This window comes from Eublepharis macularius, chromosome 18 (genome assembly GCF_028583425.1).
Source record: "Eublepharis macularius isolate TG4126 chromosome 18, MPM_Emac_v1.0, whole genome shotgun sequence".
NCBI classification, from domain to species: domain Eukaryota; kingdom Metazoa; phylum Chordata; class Lepidosauria; order Squamata; family Eublepharidae; genus Eublepharis; species Eublepharis macularius.
Window position 1 is genome coordinate 31,675,767 of NC_072807.1, and position 16,252 is coordinate 31,692,018.

A 16,252-nucleotide genomic window follows, 5' to 3' on the forward strand; every position below is an offset into this window, starting at 1 on the left:
ATGGTTTGCTAAAGCCACTTACAGAGCCAAAACCACTTTCTTGGAGTAAGCCCCATTAAACAAGTTTGAGAAGGAATCACAGAGTTGCCAACTTCCAGATGGTGCCTGGAGATCTTCCAGAATCATAACACATCTTCAGACTACAGAGATCAGTTCTCTTGGAGAAGGTTGCTTTGGAAGGTGGATTCTATAGCATTATAACCACAGAGGTCCCTTACCCTCTATAAATTCTACCATCCCCAGGCTCAACCCCAACCCAAAGTTGGCAACCCTCTTCTCAGTAGACCTGCTTAGACTCGCTCTCATAAGAGAAAATGTGGCAAAACTGAACTTCACAGATCCCAGCTCATTCTCTTAGCCATTATGAGGTGTTGGATCCCTAAATCTTACATAGCTCTGATCCTTTATTTTAAAAATGCATATGCTGCCTCTTACAGAAATCAGCTTAAAAAGTAAAAACAATATAATCAAAATATAAAAAGCAACAACATACAGAATTATCAGTATTAAAACAAGCCTCAAAAACAACCCAGCAACATAAAAACTGCAGAAAACAAACATTAATCAGCCTAAAATATATCCATAAACCAGGCTTTGGACTACCAGCAGACCCATAACAAAGCTTAAAAAGCTTGAATTGCTCCATTAAAAGCTTGAGTAAAAAAGAAGTGCTTTGGCTTAGTGTGTGAAAGGAAGTAAGGCAGGCATCCAGTAAGCATCAAGTGGGAGTGCATTCCAAGGGTGAGGGGCCACCACAGAAAAGCACTATCTTTGATCAACATCCATTTGACCTCTGCAGGTGGGGACATATGGTCCAGGGCTTTGGAAAAGGATTATATACTGACAGTGCAATCCTATGCAGAGTTACTCCAGTCTAAGTCAATTGAAGTCAATGGGCTTAGACTGGAGGAACTCTCCATAGGATTGCACTCTTACAGCGCAATCCTATGGAGAGTTACTCCAGTCTAAGCCCAGTGAAGTCAATGGCCTTAGACTGGAGTAACTCTCCATAGGATTGCACTGTTAGTGTTTTCAGAAACAAGAAAGAAATTATCCTACCTCTTTCAGGGTAGGATCTCAGCAATTAATGTGCAGTCATTTCTAAAGCAACCCTTTGCAAGGTTACTAGAACTAAACTAAAAACAGAAATGGTTGTTTCTAAGAATATCACCTCCTGCTCCAAATGATTACACACTCAGTGACAGGAAGTTAAAGGAGCTATTGGAAAAGAGTGTGACTCCCACACTTCTGGAACATGTTTCATTGGTATGCTCGCAGGTCTGCTTTTTTACTATGGCAGTGTTGGTTGCTATCATTCATAAAGATTATGTGTTTGCATAAAAGCCACCAGTGTTGTAAAAACACTAATATTGTGAAAACACAATACAAAACTCTGGTCTGTGGAAAACCCTGTAAACATTTCTATCAGCCAAAAATACATCCGTGAAGCAACATGTAGCTCTAGTAATGATCCTTTAAACGGCATATAAAGAAAACAGCAGTTACTAGTTCGAATGTTGAAAAAGCAATGCTTATTGTGATAAATCCCGATTCCTATTTTTTTTAAACAAACAACAGAGTTGGACAGACAAACACTGCTTATTTTATGGACAAATGCTGTCCTTATTAACAGGTGGCATGGAAAAATTAAAGCATATAGACATCTGTCATTTGTAGACCAGCGATGGTCTGGAGGAAAAGATGCATTTAATATCTTTTGAACAGCAGCTCAAAGCTCATACCCCCCGCCCAATTTTTAAAAGTTCTCTCTCAGAGAATGAAGAGACAAAAACTGCAGGCAGCTTTGTCAGTCTATTAAAAAAAAACATCCGTCTTATAATTTTACCTTTTAATTTCACATTACAAGCCGTCTTGTGCCATGGGCGCAGTCTTGAGGGCATGTCACTGTAATTAAGCTTTACTGAATAACATGGGATTTCTGTCTGAGTACTTGGGATAGATGTGGGTTATCTTCTAAAATAAATGTCAGGTCAAACCAACACTCACAAAACAGGGACCAAATTTTTGGATTACACAGAAGGAGAGGGGGAATATAGAACATGATTAAAAAAAAATCTTTCCACCTTGGCTTGAAGCAACTGTTTTTCTTCTCTCTCACCCTTTCGCCCATTCTTTTGGACTGAAAGCCTTACCAGAGCTCCACAGAATCTCAAAGCTTACTAATTTTTTTGGGAATTTGAGTCAGTCCTATTTAAAAACACCAGCTGGGGAGGGAAAAAAAGAGTCAGGCACAGTCAAGATGTGTATTGACTCTTTCCCAGCAGAGCAGGATATACATTGCAGTATGTATACATTTTAAGATAAATACTCAAATCCTGCTGTTCTACTGGAGACCAACACTGCTACCCACCTAAAATATATCTTTTATGTATGTGTGTGTGTATATATATGTGTGTGTATATGTGTGTGTGTATATATATGTGTATACACATATATATTATACACACACATATATGTATACACGCTATACACAAAAAAAATTCTCACCTACCTTTTTCATTTTTTTGTATAACTAAAAGTTGGACAGACTCCCAAAGCTTACTTAACTGTTTTACTACTATATTTGGAATCTGACTGAGCGTACTTTTAAAAAAAAGAAAACGGGGGAAAATACAGTTGCACAACCCTCAAGACTTGTAGGAGGTGCGGGATACAATTTTTTTTAAAATAAAGGCCTTTGCCACACTCGTGATGGCGCTTCAGAGGGCGGGGAAGCGAGGATGCGCAGGCGCACCGGGGCGGTTTTCTAGAAGATGGCCGGCTCAGGCCCGTCTTCCTTTTGTGCGTGGACACACTCAAGATGAACGCCGCTCGCTTCGGCTTGGGAAAGGGGCGGAGCGGCCACACTCAAGATGGACCCCCTTCCTATCCCCAGCGAGGAGCGCCCGTTTGGCCACACTCAAGATGGCCGCTCTCGCCGTCGTGAAAAGCCAGACGGAGGCGCGGCCGCGGCCTCCGTCGTCCCGGCGCGGTGACGTCATGGGGTTGCGTGCCGTGGCGTGCGTCGAGGTGACGGAGCGGGCCGGACGCGTCCCTTTGTTGGCTCAGCGGCGCCTGTGAGGAGAAGCGGCGGGCGGGCGTCGCGAGCGGCGCCCTGAGGGAAGGCGGCCGGCCGGAGCAGCCCTCGAGTCCCGGCCCGCTGCGGGGCCGCCCTCCGCCGCCGCCGCTGCCGCCTGCCCCGCGGCCGCCCTCCGCCACCGCCGCCGCCGCCGCCGCCATGGACTCGGACGAGGGCTACAACTACGAGTTCGACGAGGACGAGGAGTGCAGCGAGGACAGCGGCGCTGAGGAGGACGAGGACGAGCCCGACGACGAGGACGAGCCCGACCTGGACCTGGGCGAGGTGGAGCTGGTCGAGCCGGGCCTGGGCGTGGGCGGCGAGCGCGACGGCCTGCTGGGCGGGGAGACCGGCGGAGGCGGCCTGGGGCCCGGAGGCGGGGGCGGCCTGGGCGGCAGCGGCCTGGGCGGGCCCGGCCCGGGCGGCGGCGGCGGCGGCCTGGGCCACGAGCAGGAGGAGGACTACCGCTACGAGGTCCTCACCGCCGAGCAGATCCTCCAGCACATGGTCGAGTGCATCCGCGAGGTCAACGAGGTCATCCAGGTGGGCGCCGCGGGGGTGGCCGGCGGGGAGGGGGCCGAGGGGAGGCCCGGCCGAGCGAAGGAGGGAGGCCCAGGCTCAGGCCCGGCCCCGCCTCCGCTCCCCGGGCCCTCTCGCTCTCTTTCCCCCTTTCCCCTGTTCAGCACCAATACACAGCTTTCTTTCTTTCTTCATTCCCCCTTTTTCATCTCTCTCTCGGCCTTACTTCTCCATTAATCTTTTTTTGGGTAGGTCTCTTTCTTAATCCCCCCTACTGTTTCCTTTGTGGCTGTGATGGTCATTCTTTTTTATTTATTTTTTGCTGTACGTTTCTCCTTCCATTAATCCCACCCCCACCTGTTGTTTTCTCTGTCTTTTAATTTCTTTTTCTGTGTCTTTTTCTCCTTCCCTTTCTTATTTTCCCTACTTGGTGTTCCACCTGTTTCTCTTCCTATTCCTTCCTTTTTATTTCTGTCTTCCTTCCTATCTGGTTTTATTTGTTTTTCTTTATATGTCACTCCTTCCATTTATTTTTTCTCTACCTGTTGTTTCCTCTGTCTTTCTCTTTATGGTGTTTTAATTTTTTTTCTGTGCCCTTTTATCCTCCCCTTCTTTATCTTCCCTACTTGCTGTTCCATCTGTTTATCTTCCTATTCCTTCCTTTTTATTATTTTTCTATGTCTTCCTTCATTTTTGTCCCCACCTACTGTTTCGTTTGTATCTCCCTTTTTACTTATGTCATTCCTTTTTACTTGTTTTGCTGTCGCTTTGCTGTTTTCTGTATCTGTATCTCTCTTCCATTTCCTTTTTAATTTCTTTTAACGTCTCCTCTTCCTTTATTTTTTATGCCTTTATTTTTATTTTCTGTTTACCTTTTGTTTCCTCTGTGCCTGTCTTTCCCATTACAGTAAAGAGTCCAGTAGCACCTTTAAGCCTAACCAACTTTATTGTAGCATAAGCTTTCGAGAACCATAGTTCTCTTCATCAGATGCATCTGAAGAAGAGAGCTGTGGCTCTCGAAAGCTTATCCTACAATAAAGTTGGTTAGTCTTAAAGGTGCTACTGGACTCTTTACTATTTTGTGACTACAGACTAAGACAGCTGACTCCTGTGGATCTCTCCTATTAGTCATTCTTTTATTTCTTTTTGTGTCTTTCCCTTTTTTATTTTTCCTTCCTACCATTTTCTCTGTTTTGCTTCCTGTTCCTTCTTTTTTTTCCCTATTTATCTTTCTCATTCCTCTCTTTATTTTTCCTACCTACTGCTGCTTCTGTGTTTCTCTCTGTTCCTTTTTATTTTTCTGTGTATCTTTCACCTTCCCTTTATTTTTCATACCTATTGCTTCTTCTGTTTCTCTTTGTTGCTTCCTTTTTATTTCCATTTCTCCCTCTCTTCATCTTTCTGTCATTTTTTTCTTTCTGTCTATTCTGTATATCTGTTTTCCTCTATTTTTATCACAAAAATTCAAACACTTAACAATACGAAAATGCACAATCAGAAAATCCCAGCTGAGAGGCTTTAAAAAATTTATATCCAATTTAATGTTTCTTTTTAAACAATCTCTAACTGAAAATTTTGGTTCCAGTATTCAACCAAAGGAGTCCACTGCCAAATATACAGATTTTGTGCTTGTATCTTCTTAGAAGAAACTTGTTACATTACAGAAATTTTATCTGCTGATATATCAGGCCTCCATTTATAAGATCAAGTCTATTATCTTTGGAAGTGTGTGCTGTTTTCAGATTTGTGCTAATGTCATATTGGCTGTAACTATTAAAAGTAATACCAGGTACCAATTTTAGATGATTAATCTGTTGTAATCCTATTATTCTTTGTATTCTGTTTTGTGTACTTTTTCAGTATTCTATACCTATTATTCTTTGTATTCTGTTTTGTGTACTTTTTCAGTATTTTTTTTAAACAATGCTATGTTCCCACCACATAGGTGCCTATTTGCTTCCTCTTTTTGTTTTTCTCTTTTGTTTTTCCTCTTTATTTCACTTACTTCCCTCCTACTTTTTCTATATTTTCTTTCCTCCCTCTTTACGGCTCTCCCTTTTTGGCTGCCTTTTCTTTCCTCCCTCTTTCTCTTGCTCTTGTTTCTGTGGCAGAGGATGGAGGAGAATGGAGGGGCTGAGCCTCAGCTCCAGAAAGCAAAAAGTTCAAGCAGTCTAAAAGTAGAGGTGGTGGTGGAAGCACACGTGTGCCCAGTCCCCTTTATATTGGCTTGTCCTGAGCACTCAGCCTAATGATGGAACTACAAATTGTAGTGGAACTACAAATGCTTGCTCATGGTGACTGTTCCACACCAGTCCAGACCAGAGATCAGGGCTGCCTTGAGCACTTGGAGCGTTGTGAAGGAATGTTATGGGTGAGTGTGTGTACATGGAATGGCTGGGTGGAGCAAAAGACCTGGGCTATGATGGAGAGTTTACTGTCTGGATGGTGCTGTGTAGCTGCTGGATATGTTTCTGGAGTGATAAGTGGGACAGACACCTCGATGCTTGGGTGATTGGACAACTTTCGCTTTGTACTTTTTGTTCAGGACAAAGTTGATTCATACAGTGTTGTCTGGCTGCTAGGTGTGGCAAAATGGCTTGCGCTGTTGGTATGTGTGTGCTTGGGGCAGGAGTGCCGTAGGGCTTGGCACCCTTGGTGGCTGTTGCATTCTCAAGACCACACAGTTTCATCAAACTTTCAGTTTGTTTCTCTTGCTAGCAGGTGGTGGGGGTGCTGATCCATACGGTTTTTGGAAGGATGGTGATACAGGCACAACCTATTCTAAGAGATTAATATCCTGCAGTCTCCAGAATCGACCGGAGACGATTATTGACATAAAACAAAACATAAATACAGTTTAAAGTAAAAAAACCCCAGAATTATTAAAACAGTTTTCTGAAGCCTACCATCTGCCAGAGTTTTCTGCGTTGAACTTAGTGCTTGGGCTGCAGCTTGTGTTGGACATAAGTTGCAAGGGAGAGAAAAATTCCACTATAGTTTGCTTTAAGTATCTTATTTGCACACAAGCCAAAGTGCATTCTTTTGCAAGTGAGAAAACCTTTTCCTGATATTACTTACAATGTAAGTGGCTGCTAAACTTCTGAACATTCCTTTGTGTGTTTATGTAGCTACTTGTTTTGCTATTCTCCACTCACCCTATTCAGCAGGGCCAGGGTGATCCCAAGTGCCTCAGAATTGGAAATACTTTCCTTCTGTATAAATAATAAAACAGATATTTAATAGCATTTTGTGTTATCAGGATCTTTACTGTCAGATTTCAGTGATAATGTTTGTCATATTTCTTGTTGATTCATGCTGTAATGAAATGCAAAAGTTCCATAAATTTTAACAAAGGCGTTGCTTAATATTTATTCCTTGCAGAGTACATAATGATGACCTGATTTGGGGAGGATTTGGGAGCCCCCAGCATTTAGCAGAAATATAGAAGTCTAGTGGCACCTTAAAGGTTTGCCAGGTCTTGCTAAAGCTTTTGTTGACAAAATGGGTTCTAATCCACATCTTAGGTTGAAAAAAGATCTTGGTAGTGTTTCAGGTGCCCATATTCATTTATTTTTGCTGCTGCATACTAACAAAGCTTACCTCTTGGGAATCGTATAGTATAGTCTAGAAACTGGCTGTGTTTCTTTTAATTAGCTAAGAAAGGTCTTAAACTATGCCCAAGTTTGGCACATGCATTAATTTCTACTTGGACTGATTCAGAGTTGTTTAGTGGTAATGGGCAGGTAGGCTGAAGGGTTTTGTTTGTTGGCTTCAAGCTGTATTTCTTCTGGCTTGAGGAATAAAGGCCCTGCTGTGACACACTGAGGGGGTTCCACAGCTGGGGCAGGCAACCAGTGGCTTATGTAAAAACGGCTGGCTGTTTACTCATTGAGCAAAACCTTGGAACTAATTGGAGAGGATGCTGCCGTGTTGGGCTGAGCGTGCAGGTGCCATCCTCTCCATGGTGTGCTTGCTTTGGTCGGATGGGTAGCAGAAAGAATCTTTTTATGCTCCCTTCTAATGCTGCTTTTTTGTTTAGGGAATAGTAGGCCCTGTTCTAAGCCTATGATGTGGTTAACAAAATTTTATAGATATTAAAATTGTATTAAAACCCCTCACATACATAAAACAGTCGAGCGCCTAAAATAGTAACTGTCCCCCTTTTTTGGTTCAGTGCCTAGGCTTTCTGGAACAATAAGAAAAGCTGCAAGTTCTCTCTGTGAGCTGACTGGTAAGGAGAGGAGTTGGGTTGATCCGTAACCTCCTGCTGAGAAGGCATCCAGCTGATTTATGTGGATTATTACTGTTCATTCTTTTCCATCTAGATCCTTAATCTGACCGCATTCTGAACTGTGTACAAGGGTACGGGCAAAGCTCTTGTGAGGGATCCAGAGCTTAGAGGGCTTCTGTAGCTGGGGGCTTGTCCTCAGACCTGGTCTAGTACATGTAATCTTTTGTCTTGACGAGAAGCAAATGAAGCCCAAATTTTAAGGGCCTTGAGTGAGGTTGAAAAGGAGAGGCCTGTAGTCCTAAACTGCTGTGGCATTCTCCCTCCACTGTTTATATTTGCTCCATTGAGCCTGTAAGGGAGGCTGCCAGAGATCCTGATTTTCAAAAATAGGAAAGAAGTTACAGCTCTGTTTGTGTACTACTTGTCCATATTAGTCACATGAGACACAACAGCCTAAGCATATTCTGTTTTTTTTCAGGCACCTACAAGTTCTGCTAATCTTCTGTGAGATTCTTTTAGTGGTGAGAAAGATCAGTGAAGTTTATTGATTCCAAATAATGAAAGGCTGTGTGGCAAGTAGTGTAGAGTGAGCAGGAGTGGCCAGAATGGCATGTGCTCTTTCTCTCGCTCCTCCCCAGTCAAGCGTATCTTGATTGGGGGAAGATAAGCTCACAGTCTGTAGTATGGAGGCATGTAAGGGCTCATGGATCCAGCCATCTCTGTGTCTGAAACTTTCAAGGTCCAACTTAAGACTGGATTATTATTCAGATGGCAAATGTACTTTATCAACTGGATCCCTAGTCCTTGTTCTTCTTGCTGGATTACCTGATCTGGTTGTCAGCTAGCCTTTGCTCTCTCATCCTCACTCTGTATGTTTCTAAAGCTGAAGCTGGGGCCCTTGTTGCCTTCTCAACCAGGGATTTATCCTGAAAGGTTTGTCCAGGAAAGGAAAGCGTGGAATGGAGTACCATTCTGAGCTTCTGTTGTTACTGGCGCAGGTGAAGGATTGTTATTCTGTTTAAGGAGAAGAAAAGATGCTGCTTGTTTAGATGGCAAGAATAGAGTTGGAAGTATGTCTTAAGCCAGAAGGGACGATTTTGACTAATTTGTGTACACTGTGTGGTCATGTTCACATAATATTTTCATGAACATGGTGGTTGCTATGTTTCTGTTAATTATTTTGCAGAGTTCATATTCAGACATAGTTGCACAGAAATATTAAACTTTTAACTGGAGGTGCCAGCAATTAAACCTGAGACCTTCTGCCTGCAAAGTAGACACTTCTCAGATTCAGTTGATATTTCTAGACAAAAAGCTGAGACGCGACTAACCATACAACAAATTGACAAATAACCTCTCCCTGGTAGTGAATAAGAATTGCCTCCAGCTAATCAGCCACAGAAGTTCTTGAAAGTTGCAAGCTTTGATTTTTAATTTTTATTTTAAAAAAATCAAACTATTTATGTGCAAAGACTTGAGATAATAGGAGGCAAGTAAGTTTGTAGGTAACAGGCTTTCCTATAATATGTTTTAAGTTTTTCTGTTTTCCTTCTTGCAGAGCTTTAAGAGTCTTTTCAGATCGGGGGTGGGGGGTCTCCCATATGATTGCTTTATCACTCTCCCCAAAGAAGTATGCAGTTGTATATATTTCTTGCAATAATGCAAGAATATCTTAGTATATAAAGTAAATACCATGCATTTTGGCCTGTGTCCAGTTTTTCTTGTGAAAGAGTCATTTATGTTATCTCATGGGCTGCTCTAAAGTCATTTGGAATGATACAGGCATGCTTACCATCTTATGCCGTGTCAAAACAGGAGTCAGGTAGTTACCCTGAGTGTAAAATCGGAATTAGTTTTGCAGGACCACGGCCGACGACTTCTTGCGGGAGATGAAAGAGTAAACCCCTGTTTGGATTGTACCATTTCAGACTGCAGGCAGGAGCTCGCATGAAGGAAGTCTCTTCTACCCCACAAAAGTTTCTGTACATGCAACAGCGTGCAGGAATTTTCACCAGATCTAGGAGAAAACCCAGCTAGAATCTCTTCGCTTGATATCAAGCTGTCTGTGCACAGGGATGATGATAGTGATTAGATGGGAATGAGTTTTTCCTCAGTCCCATCCTGCACTCGGAAGTGGTATGATCCAGATTAAGATTCGCAGCCCCTTTTGCTCCCTGGGAGCAAGGCTGATCCATACCAAGCCAAGACACTTGCAGTAATGGGAATGGAGCGCCAAGCTTGCAGGAACGTGAGTTTGCAGCACAGCATATGCAGATCCTTCTCTGATACTTTACAGCTTGATATCTTAAAGACACAAGTTGGGTTAAGGAGCTAGTTCAGCTACAACAAGAAAAACCAAGGACTCTTGACTTCTACATCATCAGAAAACAGAGGTACTCGCGTACTGGAGGCATCATACAAAAAACATTTTTAGTGGAAAACACAATGGTTCATGAATATTAATACTTGGCATGAGTAGAAAACACTGATGACAAACTAAAATATATAGGGCAAAATATGATGACATCTGTAGCCAATTATGAAGTACTAAAATGCACATCAAAAGGCAAACCACCCAAAGAAGCATAACATTTAGCCGAAAACACAGTGGCGACAGATAGGTAGCTGGAATCTGTTTCGAAACTTCTTCAGAAAACTCCTCTAAGTTGTTTGTTGTCTTTCCTCTGCTTATTCAGAGATCTTGGGTCATTGTGGCAATCAGTAAAGTTCAGTTACATCAAGCTAAGCTCTGTTGCTCAACAAGTAGTGTGTTTAGTTTTTTGCTAAACTTATATATTGTTTTTAATTTTCCAGAGTTGCTTACTGTTTAATGGTTAGCGTCACAGCAGGGCCTTTATTCTTTAAGCCCACTTTTCAAATCAATCTAAAACCCTAATGGATAGACCAGGATAAAACTCAAAGCCACGGTCATAACTTTAAAAAGCTTGGAATAACATGGATCTTTTCCGCTTGTTTCTAAAAGAAGCTCACAGGGAATCAGTGCATCTATTGAAAAGACTCTTCTTTGGCTGGCTGAGGATCGTGTGGTACCCTTGGCTGGCCTGGTCGGTAAATCCTCTGAACAAGAATTAGTGCGCGGTTTGATAAATGAGATGATTCTTTTAGGAACATTGTCAGTGGGTGTGGGCAAGACAAATAGGTTTAAAAAAAACACCAGTCTTGGTGAAAGAAGACCTTCCTAAGACGTTAGAATGGCTCCTCAGTAAAGCAAGTTTATCAGTGTTTTAGAGAAGTAAATACAAGATGTCTTAAGAGCTCGCATGAGGAATCTCTTGTTTCTTAAAAACAAGCCTTTAAACTCCAGCTGATCTGAAAAAAAGTCCACCTTTTGAGTTCCCTGCCTTTTTTTGGAAGCAGGCAAATACTGTCTTGCACTGGGCACTAAAGATGAGACATTCAGAACGCTTGTTTTATGGTGGATGGGGAAGCAGCTTTGACATGGGGCTTGGAGCATGCTTGCCAGTTATTGTCTGTTGGCTGTGGTTAAACATTGTCAGATATTCTGTGGAGGCAAAGAGTGCCACTTGTATGGATAGAGTTATAGAGCTCAGAGGATATTGTCCCTGGGGATTGTTATTGTGGCACTTGTATGGATAGTGGCTTATTTTTTTATTTCTCTGTGGAGGTGCTGTTTAGCATTGGGGTGTGTGTGCTTACACTGTACCCATGGAGCAGTCTCAGGCAAGCTGGGCAGCAAAGCAATGCTATGACTGTCTATTACAACCACAGATATCTCCAAACAGGTCAGTTTGAATGGTTGCTGTTGCATCACTTTATTTCTATATTTAAGTTTCATTAATGTTTTTAAATCTCTGGTGGAAGTGTATTAGAGCAGTTAAATACTGGAAAATGGTAACTATAATGCTTTCCAAAGGAACTGGGCATAGCATTGATATCTCACTGGAATTATTTTCATTAAGCTTATCCAGTTGTGTAGGGTCTAGAATATTCTGAAATGCTTAAGTATGTATGGTAGTAAAAATATTCATTTAAAATAAAAAAGGAACTAATAATTCAACTCTTATTAATTGGGGAAGCCTAATTTTTCGCAATGATGATCCTTTCCGAAACTGTAACTTAGAGGATTTAAGCAGCCTGCAGATTTTTGACTATATTTTTAACTAGGAGGGTTTACCTGGAAGAATGGCACAGTTAACTAACTGTCTTTTGCCACTAGCAGCCTTAATGTGCTACCTTAGGCAAAGTTGCACCTTCTGAGTCAATCATCTGTTTAGGATGGCACTCTTAGTCCTTAAGTTAATAGAGCACACATGTTATCACATTAGCACAGACCTAAGTAGAAAGAGGGTGTTATGTAACATGTTTGCTCTCTGAAGCTTTAGAATAAGCTGGTTTGTGTTTGTAGACTGCAAATACTTTCAAGAAATGAACAAATTTCGTTCCTAGCTTGTAAATGCTTGGTAAGCAAAGAACCGTTCAGTGTGTGTGCTGAGAATACCTGGAATATTTATTCTGATCTTCCTCAAGATTTTTGCAGAATCATTTAGTAGACTGACCTAAGTGAACACTCTGCAGCACAGACTTATTTGAGACGAGCCTTTTCTGAGGCAATTCTCTTGTTTTATTTAAAAAAAAATTCTTTCTGCTAATGTTGCCCATCGAATCTTGACAGAAGTGTTGTCTAAGTGATTCACTCAGAGCGAACGGGCAAATCTGCAACACTGTTTCACTTGAATTGTAATTTCTTTCATGAATAAAATAACATTTATGGATATTACTGCATCAACATTTGTGGACACTATAGTAACTACAACAACACTGGAATCTTATACAGAGTTACTCCAATATAAGCCCATTTATTTTAGTGGGTTTAGACTGGAGTAGCTCAGCTAAGGCTTGTACTGTAAGACAATTGATAAACTTGAGTCCTCAAGCTTGGAATTTACACATTCCTTTTAAGAAAACCAAACTCTGTGGCCACTTGTTTTGGTATGATTGTCGTGGTGTCAATTACCAGGATGTGAAATAAGTCCCGTAGCACCTTAAAGAGTACTAGCAGCATTTATTTTCATACGAGTTTTCATGGGTCAAAGCTTCTTTTTAAAAAACTCATGGAAATAAATGCTGTTAGCCTTTAAAGTGCTGCTGGACTTTTGTTTCATTTTAGTACAACAAACTTAACACAGCTACCCCTTTGCAACCAGTGTGTAAACCTAGTACTACTGTTCTAGTAAAGCAACTTTAGTCCCAGTTTACAGTCTTAGGACCTCCTGTTGTCACAAATATATTCCAAACAGCTGTGGATTTAGTTGAGTTCTAGTTACTTAATCAAATTGTGATCTCTTACATAATAGATTCAACTCAGAGTTGAACTTAAAGCTGACAGATGTTTACACATCATGCAGTTTGTGTACGGATCATTTAGTACCTAAGTTCTGGCACTGCGCTAAAACATGGTTTATTAGAAACCACTTGAAGTCAAAGTGTGGTTTAGAAGTATATCAAATAAAGAGTAGGCTGTGTGACCAAATTATGCTCTTAGGGAGTATAAAGGCCCTTCACCAGTTTTTCTACCAGTCACTTAATAAGTGCTAATTGATTATCGCAGTAGAAACTTGGATATTAAACTGGTTGTCTTCCCTGACCATGACTGTGAAGATTTAAATTGGTTTTAAATCAAGGCAATCTAAATCTACCCAAATAATGTATAGAGGTCATATAGCCCTAGGTGTGTACCATGTGTAGGCTACTCCACTAACTATGGTTGGGATCCATCAAGGCAAGATCTGAGGTTGGCTTATTAACCATGGTTATTGATAATTTACGGTTTCATGATCCTGATTGAACTCTGGCCCATGCCCTGGTAATGCCCTCCCATGCTACAGAGCAAAAGCAGTGAACCAGAATTTGCTGAGGCAATCCAGGATTTGGATGATCTTTTGTGATACAATTTCTGGTTTCACAAGCTAAGTGTAGGTAAATCATGCTTTTATATGAGGCAGTCATTGCCTGCATGTTTTTTGTGTTTGAAAAATCTTATGATACAAGTTAAAACTATTTAACAGCGGAGTACTACACTGTAGCCTTCACAACTGTCTTTGCAAACTTTTACCAGAAGCCATCACTGAAACAAGTCCTGCTCTTTCCACTTCAGTGTCCTCCCCCCCCCCCCCGGCTTCTTTCCCCTTTCTTTTCACTCTATCTCCTTTTGAGGATTCCTGCTTATGTTTGGTTGCTGATGATACCGAAGTAAAAATAACAGCCTGCTTCCATGCTTCATCAGATACGTACATGCACACTCAAACATTCACTAAAATAAAAGCCAGCAGGGGCCCCATTCTATGCTCACTTGATATAAAGTTAGCAAAGTTCTGGAGAGTATGATGGACTGTATCTTCATTCTTCCATTAAATCTAATATTTTGGCTTCTGCTTCTGGCACCTTACGCTATCTCTTCTCATTCTCTACCATCCCTGTTCCATTAGCCCCATGGGATGAGGCAACCAGAAATGATGCTAGATGTTGCAGTGAGGCCAGAGTAGGCTAGGGTCAGAGAGCTAAGTTGTTGAGGATTGGGCAGAGATAGGAGTCCCAAGGTTGCAAGTTATTTTTTGTAAAATCTGTGGATGATTTACATGAGCAATATTCAAGAGATCGACAATAGTTTTGTTGCTTTTCTTTAGAACTTCAGGAATAGTTTGGTCAGTTTTTTAAAGACAGAGTAATTATGAAAGCCAAAAGTTCTTAAAAATGTGGTCATTGGACATGTTTTAAGCCTGTGGTTTAGACAATCCTAGCCCACTGGGTACTTCATTAGAGGCCTATGCTGTTTGAAAATTTTTTTTAAATATATTTTGTAATCTGCCTTCAGTCACTTTCAGAAAGGTGGGTTATAAATGGACGGCAATAACAATGTATGAATTTTTGCGCCGGGGGGGGGGGGGGATATTGGGCAAGCAAGCATAGTTTTACAGCCAGTGATTTATTTTACAGTCCCGTTTACTTCTTTGAAGACTCCTAAAGCATATTTGGAGGTGTTGGCTAGGAATTTACCACTTGCAAGTTAGATGGTTCATTCAGTAAGAAATGTCTCTGGTAGGAACAAGAGAACTATGACTGAGGTGGGGGTGGGAGACCATGGCATGGTTGTAAAGCACGTGCTTCATGTGCAAAAGGCCCGAGGTTCAATCCCTAGCGTTTGCCATTAAAGGGTCTTTGGTAACAGATGCTGGTACAAAGACTTTTCCTGGGAACCCAGAGAGTCATCTCCAGGCAAAGTGAGCTACAAATGATCTGAGTTGCTATAAGAAAGTTTTGTGTGTTCATGTGACAAAACTGGAACCAAAATTTGTTAAATGCCAGTGAATGAAAGGAATTGCTCAGGAGCTTTTGGGGCAGAATGGAAATGACTTCAGTTGGCAGTCCTTGGGTCTAGTTTTAGCCTTTTTAAAAATGGTGGGCCTATGCAGATGCTTTCACCAGACCAGATTCTGCCCATCGTGGTTGCTTGTGATGAATATATAGTAAACTCACCTCGATAATAACTGAGATATGGGAAGCATATAGTCTAATGTTAGTCATGCTTGTACCTTAGGCCCATTGTCAGTGCAATATACAGGGAGTTCAAAGTTCCTTAGTCTGTCTCAAAATAGACAATACTGTTGATGCCTAACCTTATTAAACCTCGTGTTCTTAAGACATTTTTGAACTGACTGCTCCAACCTTTTCTACAACGACTCCTTCTCCTTTTTGTTTCTAGAATCCAGCAACTATCACCAGGATACTCCTTAGTCATTTCAACTGGGATAAAGAAAAGCTGATGGAGAGGTAAGCAGAAACATGATCTTTTTTGGCTCTCTAAAAGGGGTCCTGGTAACCTGCTAGGTTTAGCACTCCCATTCTGTGTGCATCGCGGCAAATTGGCATTAATGAAAAGGTCTCGCGGAGGATTTATGTAAAGTTAAATTAGAATTGACAGGGAAGGTATTGTTTATGGGAGTTCTGGGGAATAATAAAGTAGATAATTCTAAACAGGAGTTGTTTAAAACAATGATCATTGCTGCACATGCAGTCATAGCTTATGGTTGGAAGGATGCGACAAAGTGGACTATGGGTAGATGGAATCTGTATCTATATCAAATGATCCAATCAGACATTCTGGCCATATTAAAACAAGAAAAGACATGGGAGGATAATATATTAGAGATAAGGAAGAAATGGCTTGGGTATATAAATTGGGTAAGGGAAGGGGGGCCAACAAAGATACATTTGACAAAATCCAAAGGGTGTGCTTATGGTTGCAAGTATATAGTATTATTTTCCAATTGGTTGCTTACAGGAGGGGGGGAGGGTAACATAAAGGGGAAAAGGTTGTATTGATGTAGGATTATGTTAATGTAATGGAAGTGACTATGTATGGCTATGTAAACAAAGACATCAAT

At 41.5% G+C, this 16,252-nt stretch overlaps 1 protein-coding gene across 1 annotated transcript in view; it reads left to right on the forward strand.

The window, feature by feature from the left end:
- Positions 1 to 3,047: 3,047 nt before the first annotated feature.
- The window catches only part of ARIH1 (ariadne RBR E3 ubiquitin protein ligase 1), a 42,467-nt gene continuing 29,262 nt past the window's right edge, over positions 3,048 to 16,252 (forward strand). The window contains exons 1-2 of the mRNA XM_055002166.1: positions 3,048 to 3,622; positions 15,571 to 15,638. Of these exons, the coding sequence (XP_054858141.1) occupies positions 3,239 to 3,622; positions 15,571 to 15,638 (452 nt within the window). The 5' untranslated portion in view covers positions 3,048 to 3,238. The remainder of the gene's footprint in view (positions 3,623 to 15,570; positions 15,639 to 16,252) is intronic.